A 23199-nucleotide genomic window follows, 5' to 3' on the forward strand; every position below is an offset into this window, starting at 1 on the left:
TACACACGACTGGGATGAGAATCCTCAGCTTTCAGCCCTTAACCTTCGCATGCTGACCGATTGGAAGTCATGATCATGAAACATCCATTTATTTCTACCCCTAAGGCATGCACTAGTTTGTTTTTACCCAGGTAGATACTTACTAACTATACTGTACTTAGATTTACAGCTATCTATATTGCATAGCAATAGCTGTCTCTTTCTTAGCTTTGCAATGTTAAATACAAAAACTGAACCGATACTCTGTAACGCAAAATACAACTTCCTGATTTATAAACGAAAGCTGAAGATATCCTCATTAGAAATGGAAACCTACTTAATACCCACAGCCCCTATATAATTGCATCTACTGGAAATCTCCCCATATAACTATTTACTGTGTTATACATAATGTAAATGCCATAGCGTATAATTTACTTCAACCTGTACTGTATTGTACTTATCAAAAATGACGTTACTCGTATCTATTGAGTATACATATTAACCTTTCTGCCATCTAAAATATCCAGAGCTTGTACAACAATTTTTAGTTAATTCGTAATATCAAGCCATTCTGTAACACATTATCCTATTCCTAAGCCAACATAAAAATAAAAGAAAGAAAATTTTATTTTTATTTTACTTTTATTTTTTACTTACTTACTTATTTATTTATTTATTTTTCTCAATTATAAATTTAAAGGTAAAAAACATTAAGCCATATTAACTCTTTCCAACAGACCTGTTTACAAATATAGCTGCTTCCACTGTATGAACTCTTACTCACCCCCTCCTCCAGTAACAAACAATGAAATAGTAATGTCCCGTAATCACTTTGAGGAGTATAATTTCTCAGTAGATATATAACCTTTATAAACTAACCCAGTAACAACACTAACCACCCTCGCAGGGTCGCAGAAATACCTGGATTAGGACCCAGGCACGGGGCAAACCCTCTCGGTACTGATGGACCCGCAGATTTTCCCAGGTCATTCGTTTAGGAGAAGGAAAACTCTGAAGCTAAACCTAAGGGGAGGAAGGCCTCTCCAATCTTGGATGACAACCTTCCTAGAGCTGGTGACTGAAACAAATTACTGGTCTGCAAACCTAAACTGTTTAAGGAGTAGATATGCACTGTCTATCCCCCGGCTTCCATACTCCTTCTTTGTCTATTACTATTAGCCAGGCGTAGAGGTTGAACCACTGGAAGTCAACAGAAACACTTGGTGGTCGATCTTGTTTCCTGATTAGGGCAATGAACGCCGTTTTTCCCCACTCCTGACACATCCCATCCCTTAAACTGGGCACTTGGGAGTGCTTAAATACCGTAATGCCAGTGCAAGCAGATTGGGTTGACCATCATCTGATGGGTTGAGGGTACCGGATAGTCAGTTCCTGACTGCTGTTCCGACTGGTAGTACAGGTGCCCTAACTCTTTGGTAGCACTTAGTTGTATAATATCGGGATGTTTGTAGTGCCATGTCGTGCATGGTAAGGGACTCTGCACTCATCCCCGGTGGCTATCCTGAGGCCACAACCCTAGTAGATGGAGTGACAGCTGATGATCTGCCTGTGTTGCATGTCTTGTATTCTGAATAACCACTTGCTCAGCACCCCTTACCTAAACTGAAACTCTTAAAAATAAAAATGACAGTACATTAACTAATTTAAATGATGTTGAAGCATTTCTTCTAACATACACCCCGGATATCTTAGCACTAAGTGACTAACCTACACTCCTCCATCCCCTCTAACTGCTTTAACATGCCTGGATACCTCCCACTCTGCCGTAAGGACTCTGACAGACATATGCATGGGTTTGGAGTCTACATTCAAAACACCCTCCCCTTGACTAGAGAAACTAAACTAGAATCGGACAATCAAGCCTTTATGTGCTTTAGACTAAACATGCAACATAACATGAGCTACTTTTATTTTCTCTACCACTCTCCCTCGACTCAGGACTGTACTCTAATAAGCAAAGTCTCTGACAGCATAGATACAGAACTTTCCCTCGATACTAGCGCACAAGTGCATGTATTTGGTGACTTCAATGTCCACCACAGCAACTGGCTTGGATTTTCTACTTACACAGACGCAGCTGGTACCACAACATGTAACTTCTCTATATCTCATTCACTATCACAAATGGTTACGTTTCCAACCTGTATCCCAGACTAGCGAGAAAAAAATGCATCACTTCTAGATCATGCGGTGGTAATGGTTGAAGTCGCCCTAAACTCTAGAGCCAAAACTGAAGAGCCACTGCTCAAAACAACGAGATATTATGAAAAAGTTGACTGGGAAGCCATCAGGGACCTCATCAGGGGTGCTCAATGGCAAAATATCTTTTCACTTCCTGCTAAACATTGCACAAATGAGACCCCTGAATGGTTCAAAGTGGCAATTGAAGCACATGTTCCCACACGCAAATTCTATAGCAAACCTCACTCTCCCCAATGGTTCACTTCAACTTGTACAGCTGCCATAGCGCAAAGGCAGCATGCATACCACAAATTTAACTGACACAAGTCCAGTTCAAACAGACAGAAGTACATAGAAGCCAGAAATAACTGTTAGAAAGAAATAGCGACAGCTAAGAGAGAATTTACTGAAACCACCCAAAACGCATCGAAGCACAGAAATTAGGAACCCAAGACTTCTGGAAAATTTACAACAGTGTAGTAAATAATGGGCAATCAACAATTCCCCCACTAACCAACAATCATGAGGTTGTTTGCTCTGTAAATGAGAAGGCTAACATGCTTGGCAGACGGTTTGCCTCCAACTCCACACTGGACTCTGCTAACCACCCCCTCCCTGACTTTCCTTTGCAGATAGACGCCACACTAAACGATCTGAAAATCACCCCTGCTCAGGTGCATGCTATCATAAGAAAGATTGACACTGCAAAAGCATGTGGACCTGATCTCATCCCGGCTGTGCTATTAAAAAAGTGCACTGCCGAAGTAGCTCCAGTTCTCTCTAAACTTTACAACAAATATCTTAATGAATCTTGCTTTCCTGCCTGTTGGAAAACTACTTCTGTAGTGCCAGTTTTCAAGAATTCTGGCAAAAGAACTGACCCAATAAATTATCGCCCCATTAGCCTCCTCCCACTTTTCGCCAAAATATTTGAGACCATAATTAACCAACCTCTAGTCCATCACCTTACAGATGCTAAACTTCTTACTGACCATCAATATGGATTTAGGCAAGCCCGTTCCACAGCAGACATCCTAACTGTAATCTCAGAACGTATATACCAGTCACTGGACAAAGCGGAGGAGGGTAGAGCAGTAGCTCTAGATATATCTAAGACTTTTGACAGGGTATGGCATGAGGGTCTTCTCAAGAAAATCGATGATGAGGGGAGATTCTGTCATGATTTCTCCATTGCTTATGACCTCACTCAGATTGTTCACGAACCCACCCGTGTGCCCGACAATGACAGCCAGTATGCAAGTCTCCCAGACCTTTTTCTCACAACTTGACCTGAACTATGTTCAGTTTCCGTTCTGTCTCCTCTTGGATCTTCCGACCACTCAGTTGTATCAATTAAGATAAAAATGAAATGTAATAAGTCCTCAGACGTACCTCTCCATCGTACAGTATATCGATACACTATGGCAGACTAGGATAGTTTCCGTACATTTATATCGGATCTTCCTCTGCGTTCCATGTTTAAAAAGGATGTGGCGTCTATAGTATCAGACCTGACAGAATGGTTAATTGTAGGTATAGACAATTTCATACCCTCGAAAAAGTTCCAGCAAAAACCTAACAGCCAGCTATGGTTTTCTCCAGAATGTGCTGCTGCTATTGCACACAGAAATCACTTTTTCCACTGCTTCCAACGTAATAGATGTATGGAAACTAAAGCCGCTTTCAGGACTGCCAGCAACCATTGTAAGAAAGTAATAAAGAACGCAAGAGAGTTGTATGCTCAGTCCGTCAAATTCAAAATAGCTGAGCAGCGGCTTGGTTCCCACCAGTTTTGGCAAATTGCAAACAGAATCCTGAACAGAAGCGTGTGCTCTATCCCAACTATCATCAATAGACCTGAGGTAATCTCATCAGTATCAGACAAAGCCAAACTCTTTGCCAAGAACTTTATAGCCAATTCTACCCTTTGCGACCAAGGCCGCCAGCCCTCAATATTTCCTCCTGTATCAGAAAACACGCTATGTGATATACAAATATCTGTATGTGATGATGCCAAGCTAATCAAAAACCTTGATTCCAGTAAAGCAACCGGCCCTGACGGTATTCCAATTATAGTACTCAAAAAACTTGAACCAGAACTAGCACCCATACTTACAAAACTATTTAAACGTTGTCTTAAGGAGAATTGCTTCCCATCACCCTGGAAAATCTCATCAGTATGCCCTGTATTTAAGAATTCAGGTGATCGTTCATCCCCCTCTCAGTACAGGCCAATAAGTCTCCTGTGCGTCATGAGTAAGTTGCTGGAATCTGTGTTAAATAGAGAAGTAATCAACCATCTCAGCAAAAATAACCTTCTTAGTGACACACAATATGGTTTCCGTTCTGCTAGATCTACAGCAGATGTGCTTACAGTTATATCTCATAGGATTAGCGAATCTCTCGACAGAGGCAACCTTTCTAGGGCAATTGCTCTTGACATATCAAAGGCCTTTGATAGGGTATGGCCTAAAGGTTTACTTCACAAGATCTCCAGCTATGGTATAGCTGGAAATGTCTCCTCAATTATTAAATCATTTCTCTCTGATAGGTTCATAAGAGTAGTAGTTGATGGGCAGAAATCAGAAGCTCACAGTATAAATGCTGGAGTCCCTCAAGGGTCCAACTCTTTTCCTGATCTACATTAATGATCTTCCAAATCACATCCTTACATCATTCATAGACATTTTTGCTGACGACACTACCATCTATGGTAGCACATCTAAGACAGTAAGCGACCAAGTTCTTTCCGATTCTCTCTCCTCTGATCTTGATCACGTTGTACAATGGAGAAAGGAGTGGCTGGTTACCTTTAATGCATCTAAAACCAAGCTTCTATCTTTACATAATCAACGTTCTGATCCCCATCTGGCATCAATTAAAATGAATGGCTCTCGTCTTGGGGAGGCGTCATGTTTTGACAAGCTCCTGGGCTTGACCTTTACTCCTGATCTTAAATGGAATACGTACATCAAATCTGTTGCCAAGGCCGCTGGAAAAATGGTCGGATCCTTCTATCGATCTAGTAGATATCTCACTGCTGATGCAATTCTCTATCTATATAAGAGCCAGATACGTCCAAAGATGGAATACTGTTGCCACATATGGGCAGGAGCTGCTAGAAAAGACTTGTCCTGCCTTGATAGGGTTCAAAATAGACTTCGTGGCCTGGTGGGAGATGTCCTTTTCTCTTCTCTGCAACCTCTATCTCACAGAAGAGATGTTGCGAGTTTGTCTCTACTTTATCGTTATTTTCATGGAAAGTGTTCGACTGAGCTTCAATCTATGGTCCCCCCTCGCCAAACTTTCACAAGAAACACTAGACTAGCTGAAAACATTATCAATAATTTTCCCCACTCTTTATCTGTGCCTAAACCTAAACATAGATTCCATAATCAAAGCTTCTTTCTTAGAACTGCACGCCTGTGGAATTGTCTTCTGTTTTCCTGCTTTCCAGCTGTCTATAATATGGTTGTCTTCAAGTCCAATGTGAACAAGTTTCTGATGGGCCGTTCCACTTAAGTTTACAAATTTACCGAACTTCCATTACTATTGATTACTATATTGTCCTTTTGCCTACTCTACACTCTTTAACCCTTATCCTTGAGTGGCCGATCGGCCTTGATAAGTGGTGACGCCTATGTAAAAAAAAAAAGATCCTATGGTATCACTGGAAGAATACATAACATAATTAGATCCTTCTTAGATAAGAGAAAAATCCAGGTTGTCCTTGATGGTCGTACATCTAAACAATATGATATAAATGCGGGAGTGCCTCAGGGGTCTATCCTTGGACCTTTATTATTCCTAATATTCATTAATGACCTCCCTGACAAAATTGTCTGTGGGATGGGTATGTATGCTAACGACACCACACTCTATAACAGACACGGCAGGAAAACAAATGAACACCTATCTAAACAAATGGCAAAAACACTAGAAGAAGACCTCTGATCCATAGTGGAATGGGGACTAAAATGGATGGTCACCTTCAATGCTTCCAAGACTAAACTTGTTTCCTTCAATAATTACAAGAAACCTTCCCTACCGCCAATAGTAATGGCCAGTGACTTTTTTTTTATCATAAGTACATCTGTTAAACTCCTTGGCCTAACGTTCACAGGAAACATGAATTGGAACAATTACATTGAGAACATTGCCAGGACCGCTGTGAAGAAGGTGGGTTCTCTCTACCCTGCTAGAAAGCTATTAACACCTGAAAGTATCCTATACCTCTTTAAGGCCACCATTCGCCCATGTATGGAGTATTGTTGTCATATTTGGGCTGGTGCATCTGCCACTAGTCTCCCGCTCCTAGACAAGGTTCAAAAGAGAGTCGCCAATCTGATAGGTCCTGAACTGTCAGCTAAACTTCAGCCTCTGTCACATTGATGAAATGTTGCATCCCTCTGCCTGTTCTACAAGTACTTTAACGGTGAATGCTCTGACGAACTGCAAGCACTTGTGCCCGTCGACGTAAATACCCTCGACAAACCCAACAAGCAGCTAACTCCCACCCCTTTACAGTAGAGATCCCTAGATGCAAGAGAGTCTTCTACTCCAGTAGTTTCTTCCCCAGAACAGCTAGACTTTGGAATTCCCTTCTGGGTCCCTGCTTCCCCAACTGTACTAGCAGAAGTTCAAATGTAACGTGAACCGACATCTTGCTGCCCAAATTCCTACACAGTACCCTTGATGCTTATGTCCCTGATAGTAGCCCCCCCTACAACAAAGTGGCAATGTGCCTTGTTTGGGGCGAAAATGCAATAAAAAAATTTTTTTTTAAAAGTCAGGAAGTCTGTGAGGGATGATGAGAGGTCAGGAAAGAGTAAGGGAATCAGAACACCAGAGTTGATTGGCCAAATAAAGAATTTCATGGATAAGGACCCTCGTGTGTCTATAGAGACAATAAGTGCCCAGTTTGATGTCAGTGTGGGAACTGTACACACAATTATTCACAAGGAACTGAAGATGTGAAAGATTTGAGCAAATGCAACAGTCCACAACCCCATCCTTGTCACAGACTATTTGACCAAAATAAGCATCAAGACAGTTCCTCACCCTCGCTATAGTCCAGACCTTACTCCCTGTGACTTTTTGGATATTCCCCAAGTTCAAGGAAAATCTTCCCAGAAGTTGTTGGAATGGTACAACAAGTGCATTGCAGCCGTAAGACATTAGTTCGAAGTGGATTAGAGTTTCATGTGTGTACTATCAATAAAAAGTGCCCATACGAAAAAAGTCTGGAAACTTATTGAAGGCACCTAATATGCATGTATTACATCAATTCATCCGCCATAAATCAAGTACAAATAAGCAAAAATTGTAAGAGTGAAATAGCTGCAGCCAAGACAAGGCAGACTGAAATGACTAGAAAACTCATTGAGTCGCAGAAGATAGGAACCTCGAGTTTTTGCCAAATTGATAATATCAAAGGGCAATCAATAATTCTGCAACTGTCTAACAACTATGAGGTCAATTGTAAGAAGGCTGAACTTCTTGCCTAGGAATTCACCTCCAACTCCATTCACAAACCAAAGTCACACTTGATGATCTGGAAATCATGCTTTCTCATGTCCATGATATCATAAAAAGACAGACATCTCCGAGCTGTGTGGACTTGATCGCATCCCTGCTATACTAATAAAGAAATGCTCCATTGAGCTCGCCCCTGTACTCTGCAAACTTTACAACAAATGCTTTGCTGAACCTTGCTTCCCTTTTAGAAGTTTACCTCTGTGGTACCAGTATCCAAGAATTCTGGTGAAAGAAATGATCTGCTCAATCATCCCCACTCTCTTTGTTAAAATCCTTGAGTGTTTGATAAATCAAGTGCTAGTCCACCATATCTTAAAAGCTAGTCTCTCTGACCGACAATATGGATTTAGGCAAGCCCATTCTACTGTGGATACTTTAAGTCATTTCTGACCACACATACTATGCACAGGATAAGACAGAGGAAACTAGGATAGTAACGATTGATATAGGTCTGGCATGAAAGGCTTCTAATGAAAATTAAATTATACTGTATTACTGTATGAATGATACATATAATTAGATTCCTTCTTAAATCCAGGTTGTCCTTGGTGGCCATACATTTAAACAGATCCAAATAAAGCTTTAACAAGAGAATAGTCTAAGGGAGATATTTAAAAAAATCTCACCAAGAAAAAATTATTGAATTCCTGAAAGAGATTAAAATATACAACGAAATATAACAAAAGATTCCACAAGAAAGACCAAAAACAACTAACCAATATCTAACGCATCACAATTAATGTTTCGGTATTAAATGACCTAAAAGTGGTTAATATACTGTAAAACAAGTGAAGCATGCATGGTCCCCCGTGAGTGCACAGTGAACAAGGCATAAAAAAAAACGACTAAGTTCAGCATTTGCATCCCCCCCATCCCTCCACCTCCATTGAGCCTCAAAAGTCCTCAGGGGACGTCAAATCCTGGTGAAAATGAACAAACGGTGCAGTTTTAGACCTTAACATATGTAAATTTGAGCTCTGCATCATGCACCCCCACCCCATTTAGCCCCAAAAGTCCCCAAGGCCTTAACATATTTAAATTTGAGTTCAGCACCATGCAAAACTGCTAAATAGACATACACAGAACATTTTGGACAAATATGGTAAAATAGTCTAAAAAATGGAGTAGCCCCTGGGAGACACCCAAAAATTATTGCGAAGTATAGACAAACAAAATTATATAGAAATCGGTTAGTTACAACTTTTCAGAAAGTTTTATAAAAATCGAAGACATCAATATTTTTAATAAGCACAAAAGTGTGAATTTTAGTAATTTTAACATGAAAGGCACCTCTAGGGGGGAGCAACCAGAGTTTTCTCAGAAAATGCGTTCTGTTACTTTTTTACGCATATCATGTTTAATGTTTGTACAAAATTTCAAAAAATTCTAAGGCAAAGTTATTGAGAAAAGTGCAGACAGACGAACGGACAAGGGTGAATTTATAGGTCCATCTTCCTTTTGTCGGGGGACCAACAAAACAAAATAAATCAAAACAAAAACTGTACATCGAAACAACATTATATTAATATGAGAGTGTCTCAAGGGTCGATTTTGAACCTCTAATATTCCTGTGGTCTGTTATTAAAAAAAAAAAAAATGTCTGAACTCTTCTACATCAACTCCGCAATTCATACTAACTCCTCTTAACTCAATTTATACCACCAACTCGATGTCTCTGCTCACTCTCAGCTGTCAAAAAAAATAAATAAATAAATAAAAATTTGAATCAATTTTTATTACCTTTTTACCACATACGTATATAACGTTACATACACACATACATATATAACGTTACATACACACATACGTATATAACGTTAAATACATGCATGTGCATGTATGTAAAGAATCCACAAACTTATGTTCCTCTTTTCTTTTCCCTTCCCCTGACGGTTAAAACAGACACGATGCCGCTTGTGAGTAATTTATTCTATTACAGTAATTTTATTCCTTGCAAACCCAACAAGGTTCACGTTGAGATTGTGTCCATAAAAATGTGTAAACATTTTATAATGCGTACAATAAAGTCTGAAAATGATGTGCATGTATATGGAAGTCGAGGAAAATGTCTTGTATACTACAAAATGTGTACTGAGAAACGTGTGTTTTCTCAGATTAACGGCTGCTGAGAGGGGAGGGGCCACATGTTCATAAGTATTTAAAAAAATAATACAAAAAACACAAACTCCAACACATTCTGCAAATATCAGTTGCACTGTGTGTGTGTGTGTGTGTGTGTGTGTGTGTGTGTGTGTGTGTGTGTGTGTGTGTGTGTGTGTGTGTGTGACACCATCGACATGTTGAATGCTAACGTTCTGTTTGTCAGGTGATATCAGCTCGTTTTGACTTGCTCCAAGCCACAACTTGCCTTTCACTGTGCCCAACTCGTAACTGTTGTCAACCGTAACTGTCAACAACCATCGCAAACCCAATACTGTCCGCAACTGTTCCTAATTGTCATAAACTGTTGTAAAACTCATTGGCCTCTATATCCGGTCCTTTTATTCCAATAACTGCAACATCTTGTGCCGTGTTTGGTAAATGATATGAGCTAAATATCAATTATTACCGTGGTGAGATAGGCAAATGGACTTCGATTAGCGACAAAACAAACATATATTTATGGTTTTACGTATATATCAGATGAACCCTGGTAACACTCGAGGTTATCTCCCTTTTATTGCTTTAGAACATTACACCTTGATTAACAATTCTATTCAGCGCCTTTTGTATTCCTTGTGAACAAGTTCCTATACCTTTGTTCTGCCGACAACCCTAGTTATTTATTTTGTTATATATATATATATATATATATATATATATATATATATATATATATATATATATATATATATATATATATATTCCAACACTTGGGGTGAAGAAACGTTGATAGTATCAGTTTTCTGTTCTCACACATGTGCTGTTCGTTAATACAAGAATGCAAACGATTAATAGTTGCCACGTGTTCCGAGCAAAATATTTTCCCAATACATGAGTAGTTAAAACGATGAAATGAACATCAAAAATATCATATTTTATAAAGTGATACAAATAGAAAAGAAATAACACAAACAAGTGTTTAAAATTAAGGTATTTATTTAAAACTGCAGAATGTTGTAGATGCTGCTTACGCTATTGCATAAAGGATTCATTTTATTTATATGTGTCTCAAAAAAAGATATTCGATCGTAATAAGTAATTGAAAGTTGCCCCCCCCTCCTTGAAGACTTCTTCTGTAAATAATAACACTATAAAAGTCTGTACAAACACATATACCAGTATTTCAAGCAGAATCAACCTTACTCAAGTTTACTCTTTCTTATTTCCTATCTCAAGATCAAACATAACAAATCCCGCCAAGTCAAACAATATTTTTGAACTTTCATCATTATTTTCATTATTTGGTGCAAGTCCAGAATTCAACCTAATTAAAAAAAAAATTTTTTTTAATACAGAAAAACCGGATGAAGTAAAGAATAGATACCCTGTAGCAGACGACGCCGCCTGGCGGTGCCAGGCGCACAATTCAACTAACACCGGTGATTCGACCTTGACATTGGCACAAGCACATGGCGTCAGTTGTTTTTAAACACGTCAAATAGCAAACATGCTCGAATCAGCATTTTTTAAAAAATATATTTACAAAACCTTTGAAGATTTAAAAGAAAAAGTATATATTTACAAAACATTTTTTTAAAATAAGTAACAAAACGAACGTATTTAAATAAAAGATATTTAAATAAACGGGTGTCTCTTTCTGTTTCGGATTTTTGCGACCAAGATTGATTTTTATGTGCCGTGTTTTGGGGGGTTCTGTGTGCGTTTTTAAGACAATGTATTCTTTAAAACATTAACTTCAGCGACAATTAATATATTTTCAAAATAATATTTTTAAATATTACATTTTTACGAATATTCGCGAGCAAGATTTAAAAAAAAAAAAGACGAGGTGTTTTTTTTTCAATTAAATTATAAACTTTATTTGAACTTTCAACAAACTTTTACAGACATAAAAATAGACTTTATAGATATTTTATAATAATTTTTTAAAAATATATTTAACGAAAAGTTTTTTTTTTATCATTTCATTGTAATAAATGGTGAAAAAAAATATCTCGAAAAGAAAAAACACCTCGTCTTTTTTTTTTTGTTTTAAATAAAAATTTAATTTTAAAATTTCGATGTTTGAAAAACAGTCCATAATATATATTTCATTATAAAAGTTCTATTTTTGTTTGATAAAAAGAATAAAACAGTTAATAAAAAAAAACAGTCCATTAAGTTCAAATAAAGACTGTTTGAATAAAACTTATAAAAAAAGATATGAATAAAATAATATATTTTTTTATCTCGATTGTTTATACTTGTGATTTTATTATGCATAAAAAATTGCCTTGGCCTAAAAGGATTTCTCCTTCACTGACCACCAACATACATCGCACTGTAAATAAATATTGAATTGTATCAAAAACGCACAAAAAAAGAAATGGCCACAACCGTATAGAATGAACCTTTTTTTATAAGTTTTATTCAAACAGTCTTTATTTGAACTTTTTTTTTTTAATCTTGCTCGCGAATATTCGTAAAAATGTAATATTTAAAAATATTATTTTGAAAATATATTAATTGTCGCTGAAGTTAATGTTTTAAAGAATAAATATTGAATTGTCTTAAAAACGCACACAGCACAGAACCCCCCAAAACACGGCACTTAAAAATCAATCTTGGTCGCAAAAATCCGAAACAGAAAGAGACACCCGTTTATTTAAATATCTTTTATTTAAATACGTTCGTTTTGTTACTTATTTTAAAAAAATGTTTTGTAAATATATACTTTTTCTTTTAAATCTTCAAAGGTTTTGTAAATATATTTTTTAAAAAAATGCTGGTGAATATTCGAGCATGTTTGCTATTTGACGTGTTTAAAAACAACTGACGCCATGTGCTTGTGCCAATGTCAAGGTCGAATCACCGGTGTTAGTTGAATTGTGCGCCTGGCACCGCCAGGCGGCGTCGTCTGCTACAGGGTATCTATTCTTTACTTCATCCGAAAAACCTTTATGATGTATGTATCCATCACATGAAAAAAATGTCATATTCCAAAAAATCATGTAAATTAATCAAGTAGTTTTATTTTTAACAAAGAAAATCAAATTTTATGAGGAAAAGAAAACGGTGTGTCTTGATCTGCCATATTTAATACATAAAAGAAAAACGACTCCATTTGAACTATCGAGATGTTAAAATCAGCCTTGTAATGGCTACGATATATCAATCGTTAACATTTGTAAAAAAAGATTTTCTATACAAAAAAAAATACTACTTGATCAATTTACGTGATTTTTGGAATATGACATTTTCGTTCCTTGACGGAAACGTACATCATACAGATTTTTCTGTATTTTTTTGTTTTTTTAATGAGGTTGAATTCTGGATATTTTTTTTTTCCTTTGGAATTTGGTTGAATTCTGGATATTGTTTTTCCTTTGGAATACTGATTTCACCAACATTGATTTTTCTATTTCTATTACTTCTGGTCGATGTGTTCTCTGGCCTACTTCGGGTGTAATTTTCATTTATCGTAAATTTGAATACGAATGTTGCTGATTATTAGTGGAGGTGACGATTTTTAGCTGGATAGCAACATGGACTGGCGACCCAGGAGGAGCCAACAGATTTTATTTATTAAAAGATTCAAATGTGTTTAATTTATTCATAGACTAAATCAATAATTAAAAGCCACAAATGATAAGATTGTTATGCGTTGAGAATGGATTGTATCCAAACACGAAAAGAATCCCAGCTCCCTTTTTTTTTTTTAAATATATCAGTTAATTTTAACGCAATATAAACAAGCATATCTTGGGCATTGTTTAGAAATAATTATTATATTTACGCCGTCAACCTAATATATATATATATATATATATATATATATATATATATATATATATATATATATATATACTTCTTTGGCACTTCTACACTACTAGGGCGAAATTTCGTAAATTGTAATACTGAATTTCACATGAAAACAATGGTATCTCCGTATTCTTCATATTTTTAAGATGATTATATCCAAAAATTACGAAGATCGATAAGGTAGAAAATTATTTATTAAAGAAAATAAAAAATAGAATTTGATGAAAACGATCGTAAGACATAAGAGAGTTCAAAATGGAGGTAATTTTCCATTTCGATTTAAACTAGATGGCCGCAATTTTTCACCTGCTAACACGATGAAAGCTTTTTTTTTAATAATTCAGTAATATTCAGGTAATTTCGTCTACACAATTTGTAAGCTACCATTATAATTTATTAGAATTGACAAAAAAGTCAGTTGAAACCATTGCTATTTATCTGAAAGCTCCATTTATCGACTACAAAATGTCGTCCTAATAGTGTAGAAGCGCCGTTTTTTTTGTTTTTTTTTTGCTGCCATTCTGTTGGCATAGTTCATACCCTTAGATAAACGTTTGATTCAGTTTATGAAGTTGGGAATAGACATAGAAAATCGCAAAGAGAAAAATTGAAACTATGACAGAATTCAAACCTGTTGCATAAACAGTTGGTCCTTCTTTTGAAGCGCATGTTCGAATCCTGTGCAAGTCTTATTTTTCTTTTTGTGATTAAAAAAAAAAGATTATTTCCAGCAATGTGGACTAAATTAACTGTTTATTTAAGGGTATTACTTAGGCAAACAAAGTGGAGGGGGAAGCAGTGGGATCAACCATATATTGGCGGAAATAAATTGTTTAGCAAACACACATACGTGTGCATATATATATATATATATATATATATATATATATATATATATATATATATATATATATCTTGATTTTTTCTTATGTAAATTTAAAAAAATTTTAGGGAAAATTAAACAAAACTAAGAAAAGAATTTGAGGAAAATAAAATCATAAACAATATTCTTTAACGTGTGTGTGTGTGTGTGTGTGTGTGTGTGTGTGTGTGTGTGTGTGTGTGAAATTTATTTTTATTTATTTTATTGCATGAATTTCTTTTCTAAATTATATCGTAGATTTTATTTTCACTAACTTAAATTCTGTGAAAACGTACAAATATTTTCATTGAAAGTATTTCCTGAGCATACGGTTAAATGTTAAGACCTAGCATCCCTTAAAAGAAATCAAATTTGGCTTTTTGATTGGCACACTTTATTTGATGAGGTTAACTTAAACTGTTGGACATTGACGACTGAAACTTGGTGGACAAGGCAGGCATAGACCGAAGTTTATTTCTACCAAATATGTTTTGCATTCCAGAAAGGATTGTGAATTTTGTTAAGGATTCAATGGGTGGTATTCTTTGTGGGTCGCCCTGTACTTGAACTAAAAAAAAATCATAATTATATATAATTGTCTATAATCTTTAAATAAAAGGTTTTACATAACTAGTCTATCACAAATTACAACTGCATATTTGTTAATAAAATGCTGGGAACGAAAGTAAATAAGTATGTAAAGTGTGATTATTTTATAGAGGTTGTCGTCATGGTTTTACGTTTTGTACTTCACTTTTTTTTTTTTTTCACAAATTATGAATTACAATTCTATTTAAAAGGACAAGTACAACAATAAAATAGTCGAGTTTACCGGAAGGCGACCTGAAAGCTCTCTTTTCATTGGCTATTGCATAAAAATATAAACGATGGGATGCCACTGTTTTTCCAGATTACTCGACTCACGGTTGATCTTCACCTAATAATGCTGAGTGTTTAACAAGGAGGTATCAAGTACGATTTTTTTTTAAGTTTATGATATGATTTGAGCCAGGATTGAACCCCAGTCTCCCGACCCATTAATGAACTTACTAACCTGTATGTTGAAATGGGCCAATATTAAAATAATAACAAAGATTAAAAATAAGGGGATTAATAAAAACGATTTGAATAAAAAATAAATAAAAATTACCAATAAAAGTGAAAATAACTATAAGTTCAGTTAATCAAGTGTTTGATCTGTTTCGAAATTAGAAAGAATATAAGTAGACAATAGATTTACTAAGTTATTAATGTTTATACTACATAATCTCTTGTTAGTTACTTCAAAGCTTTCATGGGTTTGCTAATTAGGAAAACACTTGTACTTAAATATACCATGACAGGATCATAGGTATGCTAATTAGGAGAACACTTGTAGTTAAATATTCCATGACAGGATCAAAAGCTCAGAAATTGATTCACCTTTATAGGGCGAGTGAAAGAGGTGAGAATTAAAGAGTGAGCAAAGGGAGATAATATACTAATAGCTTCATAAAAGAAAGAAACTGAAGATAGAAAGATAAATTCAAAGAAGGAGAAAGATTGATTCAAGAGTAGCTGACAAAAAGATGAAGACAAGAGAGAAGGAATAAAGAGACACAGTTAAGAGAGTGGGAGGTGATAAAATATAACTTTAAGAGATGGGGGAGATAGAAACAGAGATAAAAGAGGTAGAAAAGGAAAACAAATTCAAGAGAAGAGAGAGATAGAAACATAGATTCAAGAAAGGCGTGGAAGAAATATAGATTCAAGAGAGAGGGGAGGATGAAACATAGATTCAAGATGGGAGAGGAGATAGAAAACTAGATTCAAGAAAGGGGAAGATAGAAACAAACTTAAGAGAGGGAGGGGATAGAAACAGATTAAAAAAAGAAGAGGAAGTGATTCAAGAGAGGGGAGAAAGATAAGAACCTAGATTCACCCAGAGATAAGACCCCAGATTCAAGAGGGGGTGTGGGATAGAAATATAGATTCAAGAGAGGAAGAAAATAGGAATAAATTCAAGAGAGGGCAGTACAACACAAATATAGAGATAAAAGATATAAAAACATTGATTCAAAGGAAGAGGAAGACGAAAAGAGTCAAGAGAAAAGTATACAAGAGGGATTTAGAACGATGAAAGGAGATACAAAGTTTAAAGATATGAGGAAGAGAGATATATTCAAGAGAAGAGGAAGGTAGAACAGTGGAAACAAGAGTTGGATGGAAGATATACCTGTACACCCAAGAGAAGAAGGTAGGAAGATGAAGATAATAGAGAAGGAAGAGAGAAAAATAAACTCAAGAGATTATAAAAGGACAAATGGAGAGGAGAGGAGAGAGAGAGAGAGAGAGAGAGAGAGAGAGAGAGAGAGAGAGAGAGAGAGAGAAAAATACTTTTAATTTAAAAGGAGGGGGGAAGAGAAAAGTAGAGTCAAGAGTTGAAGAAGATAGAAAAATAGAGACAAGAGAAAGGAAAATATTTAAAAGGTAATAATTTTAGCGTTGAGCACTATCAGATCGATTATATTATATATAAAAAATGATTACTCAGTATTAAAGTTGGTATATAACTTATATACCAACTTTAATATTGAGTAATCATTTTTTATTTATCCTCTCTCTCTCTCTCTCTCTCTCTCTCTCTCTCTCTATATATATATATATATATATATATATATATATATATATATATATATATATATATATATATAAATTTAAAAACTTTAAAAAACTATGCATTACAGTTTCTGTTAGGCATACCGGGGAATCAATACAGAATAGAGAGTCTCACCACGGATAAAATCTTTTTTTTTGTCCATGCTAAATCTTCAGAATAATATTAGTTCAGCATGACTGAGCCTTTCCAAGGAAGAATTTTTTTTTTTTTTTTTTTTGAGACAACTGTAATTCCGATGCTTGCGTATATTATAAAATGATATAATAATATTATAATATCTTGTTGTTATTGCCATTATTGAGTATACACTGCATCAGGGCGTTAAGCCAGGGGTATATCAATGGTATCGAGCATCTTGGGCTGCATCACATCTAAAAATAAGAATCAGCATCCTGGAAAAGAAAAACAAAAAAATTAATATTTAAAATAAAATGCAAATTATTTTATTTTATTTCACCCAGGCATTCTGTTGCATTTTCATTCACTAAATATGCTGTTTTTGTTTGTTTGTTTTTTACATCGTAACAATGGCAGCGTAAATCCTTTACACATTCGTGTCGTCGTCTCCACTGCCATCGTCGCTGTGAATCATTATTTGATAAAACTCATGCTAGTGCTGATTATTCATTTAAAAATAAATGATTTATTGAAAAGAACAGAAATAGAAAACCAGTTGACTTCATATACATATATACGTGTGTGTGTGTGTGTGTGTGTGTGAGTGAGAGAGAGAGAGAGATAGAGAGAGAGAGAGAGAGAGAGAGAGAGAGAGAGAGAGAGAGAGAGAGAGAGAGAAAGAAAGATAGTCAGATAGGTCGTCTTGCTACATCGGCTACCCAATATGTGCTATTCCCTTACTTCTTGTGGGGAGAGATTCCAGACACGTCTTTTCTTATTGAAATCTTGCTAGCTAAGAGAGAGAGAGAGAGAGAGAGAGAGAGAGAGAGAGAGAGAGAGAGAGAGAGAGCAGGTATAAAAAAACCGTTTACCTTCCTTTCTCTCCAATAATAATTTACTTCTTATCCACCCATCACCTATTCTGTAAAAAAAACTCTATTTGATTGGCCAAGACAATTCTTGACTAATTAACAGACACTTAATTTTGGCAAGTTGAATGCAAAAAAAAAAGCTATTTTTTTTCTAAAGGAATCCAGTCCAATCTTTTTAATTTGAATGCAATAACTTGAATCTGAACATTCAGAGGATGATCTATTTTCTTGGACATTAAAGAACTTTTCTTTTTTTTTTATTATTATAGTTGAACTTCTTAAGCCATAAATACAATTAGTTTTGCCTTTTTTATATTATTGTTCAGTTTAATATACATATTACCTTTATTTCTGTCATTTGTGTCTTCTGTACGCATTTTTCAACGTCAGCAAGTTAGAAATGAACTGTTCTCTTGCCAAATCACTTTCCAACCGTCATCATGTGATTTGTATAACTTCTACTCGGTATCCTTCTCTGACCCTTGACCCCTAAACTTTTCAGCTCAAAATACAACTCGTAATATGTAACAACGCCAACCCTCACATACTAATAGAATGGATGAACAACATTCTATAAAAGAGAGCGATCGTCACAACACATTCACAGGAAGAGAGGCCAGAGTTGCATAGAAGAAGAAGAAGAAGAAGAAGAAGAAGAAGAAGAAGAAGAAGAAGAAGAAGAAATGCATTGCAAAATCCTTTCAACCTATGCACTACATATTCATGGGACATGCATACTGCTTCAATCCTCCTGCTATAGGGATGGACTCATAGTCATCTACTTTATAGGGAATCTTCCATTATTGCCTCACTATTTCCACATCATGAAGAAAATTCAATAAATAATGCCTCTGATGATCAGAAGCATGGATGTGTGTCTATGAAACACTCTCCACCCACCCTACTCTCCTGACCTTGCATCCTCTGACTTTCACCTCTTCCTAGCCACGAAGTTGTTTTTGAAAGGAAATCGTTTCCCAGATGATGTAGCCTTGATTTCTAAAGTCATGTCGTGGTTGGAGGACTAACCTGGATTGTTCTACAAAAACAATCTCCAGAGATGCCTTTAACAATTAGGAGAAATGCATAACTATAGGTGGTTCCTGTGTAGAGAAACACCAATAACTGTGCCAAGTTTTGTTGCTCTACTGCTATGAAAAGTGGGTCAAGAGCATTACTTATTCAATGCTCCTCATAACAATGATAATTATTTAAAAGAGACCTATCTTAACACTTTACTGTAGTTTTACTGAAAATCTGATTGCCAGAAGTTCATTCTATTCAGTACATCTCTGTACATTGGAATTCAAGCTGAAATACACACACACACACACAAACACACACACACACACACACACACACACACACACACACACACACACACACACACACAATAATATGAGAATGGTATGGATTGTGTAATGTGAGGGTTAAAAACAGGCTTAGATCTGATGATCTCAGAGGAAGACTAAATATAAGGAGATATGTGCAGAACAGAAGACTTTGATGGTATGGCCACATTGAACAAATGGATGAGCATTCCCATTCAGAGGCAGAACAACTGAGGTAAGAGGTTTAGTACACAAGCTTTAATTGCAAACAAGAATGTATTCCCTTCCCCATAGAGATGATCGTGGGTGAAATGCCCCAATCATATTGACACATAAACAGGAAATTGGGGTCATTGAGTCAATCAGTATGCGCTCAAATATCACCTCAACCAGCTCTGACTGGAACTGGACATGATGTCACATGGTTTAAAGAGAGAGTAAAACAGTTCGTTGGAAGTTTGAATGTGAACAGCGCATGTAAAGAATGACAAGATCGGTTATACATTAAGGGATTAAGGGCTTTAGATGTCCATAACCTGGAACAACCTTTGCCACTAGCTGAAGAGAAAACAACATCAACATCTTAATAAATGGTTCTTTCTTCAAACTCAGAATATTCTTCTTTTCTTCATGCCATTATGAGACTTTAATTACAGGCAAGAAGACACTCCCCAATCCTGCATGGAGATGATCGGGGGGGGGGGGTTAAATGCTTCAGTCACAGAAGAAGCAAGGGAACAAGGTAAGATTTAATTGTGTTGTTATGATGATTGATTTGCTTTTGATAATGAAGGTATTTTATTTGATTGTGACTTACAAGACATTGTATTTCCCCTTACAGGGGAGGTAACTGTAACGCATATAATAAATAACTACTTACCAGGCTGCAGATGAGAAGAAATACACCCAGAAGAATAAAAGGCAGGAAGGAGAGTACTCCACCACGTTTCAAGGTCTTCTTCATCAGCCACTGCAACTTCCGAAGGTTCTTTTCTGTATAAGGTGGGTATCGGATTCTGTGACAAAAAAAAAAAAAAAAAAAAAAAAAAGAAAGAAAGAAAATACTTGACCAAATTCTTTTAGTCACTGAACTCAAAGAAGAAGCCTCTTTTTAAATTGCATCTTACCACAATACCACATCATTCAATAACTGCAGGAACTGTTTAATAAAATGACAACTTTTAGGCAAAATTCGACTTTATTCATTAACATAGCCTCTTTCTAGGGTGAGACACTGATTACAACGCTTCTGTAACAATTCAATACCTTTTATGTAAATTGCTTCATCTTAAGCCTCAAAATATGCATGTTTCTGAGGTCACTTCTTTATTAGAGCCAAATCTCTTTCTCTGGAGCGTTTTTTTGAAGTCTGAAAATAGCCAGTATTCGTTCGATAATAGGGTATATGCAGAAGCAATTTGATGTGTAATTTATGTAGTTTTGCTAGGTAATCGGTTTGTGACATGGTGCATTGTCTTGGTGAATATTTGTTTTATTATTCATTCATTTTTGGCTGCTTTTGTTTTTTTTTTTTTCAATTTCCTCTTACAAACACACCAATACTGCTATATAATATTTTCTATTGAAGGTTTTTTCCTCTTTTTTAAGATAATTGATAGACAAAATAGCTTGTGCATCCCAAATACAGAGGCCAAAATCTTACATCTTTGGTTGCTTTAGATAGCTTTCATCTGCTGCTGTTCACTCAGCTGACTGCCGATTTGATCCTGGGGTGAATTGGTGTGTTCATATTTCATCCATTCTCACATATTTCTTTTTGTTGCATTAAAAGAATTGCAAAAAAATGCTCTGAATTGGCAATTCATTATTGTCTTTGATTGGCTGTGAACAAATGTGGCACCCACATTTTTCCTGTCGACAAATGTTTATGCAAAAATAGTGAATATACTACCTTCTGATATGTTCAACTACTTTGCCATCAAGTTCAATTTACAATCAGCCAAAACAGTTTTGCACACTTATTTTAATGTTTTGCACGGCAACTGCCAAACTTGGGCGATTTGAGTGTTCAGTATTATTTGTGTCCGTACGACCACATTTAAAGTCAACAGAGCAGAGTTTAAATAACACTTATCAAGCCATTGCTTTGCTTTGACAGAGCTCTTACTTGGTGGTGTGTTGGTGTGTGTGTGAATGGTGGTGATTTGAGGGATTGCTCAAATCCTTCACCACCACCACCACCACCACGTTACATGTAAGAATAAAGTGAGTGTGTAAGAGCACCCCCTCTCCACCAAGTATTGGGAAATAAAAGAAAAAGAGGGAAAGAATATATAACAAAAGGTAATAGGAAATTTATCAGTAGACAATAGATAGGAAGCTGTTAACTGAGGTAGACAGAAGACACTTGACATGGGATTGTTGGTCAGGGTGTAGTAATGACTGTAACAAAAGGATTAAACAATGGGTCTGAGATATATTTAGATTTGGTTTGTGGGTACTTTAGGATTGACAATGGATTTTATGACGCTGGGAAGTGGTTATGATTTGCGACAGTCAATGAGGTTTTAACAATATTAGGAATGACAAAGTCCAATTTTAAAAAGTGCAGTTAATAGGCATTTAGTTGGACACTTGACTACAGTTGAAAGCTGGACACAGTTGAATACAGATCATGACTTGGAACAGATGGCGAGATGAATTGATCAACCGACTGACAAACCCAGCTTTGACAGTAGATATAGATGTGAACCTTAGCATGCAGAGAATCGATGGTGTTACACACACACACTCAGAGTCCAACCAACATATATGTAAAACGTCTGTGTTTTCTTTTGTTTCCCTGTGTTTTATTTTATTTTTATACTTGTGGACTCGTTGCCTCTCCTCTACGCCCACCAGTGTGAGAGACTATAACGATATGGCCATAAGAAAAGATGATGGAGAACAAATCCATAGAACACAACCTTAGGGTCGGCAACCTGTCGAGTGGAGTAGTACATGGTGTCACGAGATCAAACTTCCTTTTCTATCTTTTCAAGTGATAATCCAACATGCAAAGGGAAGATACTATAATATGAGGAGAATTCTTCAATGGAAGTACAAGTTTTTCTCTATTTTGTCTCATATAACGTGATCCCCCAAAGCAAAGTTGAACAACATATAAACAAGTCAAAAAGTAATAAATCTACATATTAATACAATAGCGTGTGTGTTATTTTCTGTGTCACGCTTACATCCAGGTTGTTTAATTGTTATATACTTCCATTTCTTGTCATAAATAATAATTTTACTAAGAATTCTTCATAAGTTTTGCTTTCGGTTTCGATTTTGGCTGAAGAAACTAAAATTATATATATATATATATATATATATATATATATATATATATATATATATATATATATATATACACACACACACATATAATTTTCATGTTTTTATTTTGGTTTTGATTCAAGCTAATACACCCAAGTCATATGGATATATATTTTTTTATTTTTGAAATCGCAACTTTATAATATATAAAAATTGATAGAACATTAACTCTATAATAATATATACGAAATCTGCAAGAATTAAAATATCATATTTAAGCATACTTTACTTTACTTTTGTAGTTTTAACAAAAAAGCATCTCCATTTACACTGAACATCTACAGAATGCCAACATCAATATATTACATATGAATGAGTCCCCTGTGGAATTTCCACAGGTCACGCTAGTAAAAGATGAATAAAATAACAATA

At 35.6% G+C, this 23199-nt stretch overlaps 1 protein-coding gene and 1 long non-coding RNA gene across 2 annotated transcripts in view; one reads left to right on the top strand and one right to left on the bottom strand.

Annotated features, from left to right (window-relative positions):
• Nucleotides 1–12911: 12911 nt before the first annotated feature.
• Nucleotides 12912–23199, bottom strand: part of LOC145239761 (aldehyde dehydrogenase family 3 member B1-like) — an 82113-nt gene continuing 71825 nt past the window's right edge. The window contains exons 13-14 of the mRNA XM_080103191.1: nucleotides 20369–20504; nucleotides 12912–17560 (exon numbers count right to left, since the gene is read on the bottom strand). Coding sequence (XP_079959317.1) covers nucleotides 17540–17560; nucleotides 20369–20504 — 157 coding nt within the window. The 3' untranslated portion in view covers nucleotides 12912–17539. The remainder of the gene's footprint in view (nucleotides 17561–20368; nucleotides 20505–23199) is intronic.
• Nucleotides 18164–23199, top strand: part of LOC145239762 (uncharacterized) — a 36193-nt gene continuing 31157 nt past the window's right edge. The window contains exon 1 of the long non-coding RNA XR_013862376.1: nucleotides 18164–20490. This is a non-coding gene — a long non-coding RNA (uncharacterized LOC145239762). The remainder of the gene's footprint in view (nucleotides 20491–23199) is intronic.

The sequence above is a fragment of the Euprymna scolopes genome, chromosome 19 (genome assembly GCF_053919585.1).
Source record: "Euprymna scolopes isolate OS-2025 chromosome 19, ASM5391958v1, whole genome shotgun sequence".
NCBI classification, from domain to species: domain Eukaryota; kingdom Metazoa; phylum Mollusca; class Cephalopoda; order Sepiida; family Sepiolidae; genus Euprymna; species Euprymna scolopes.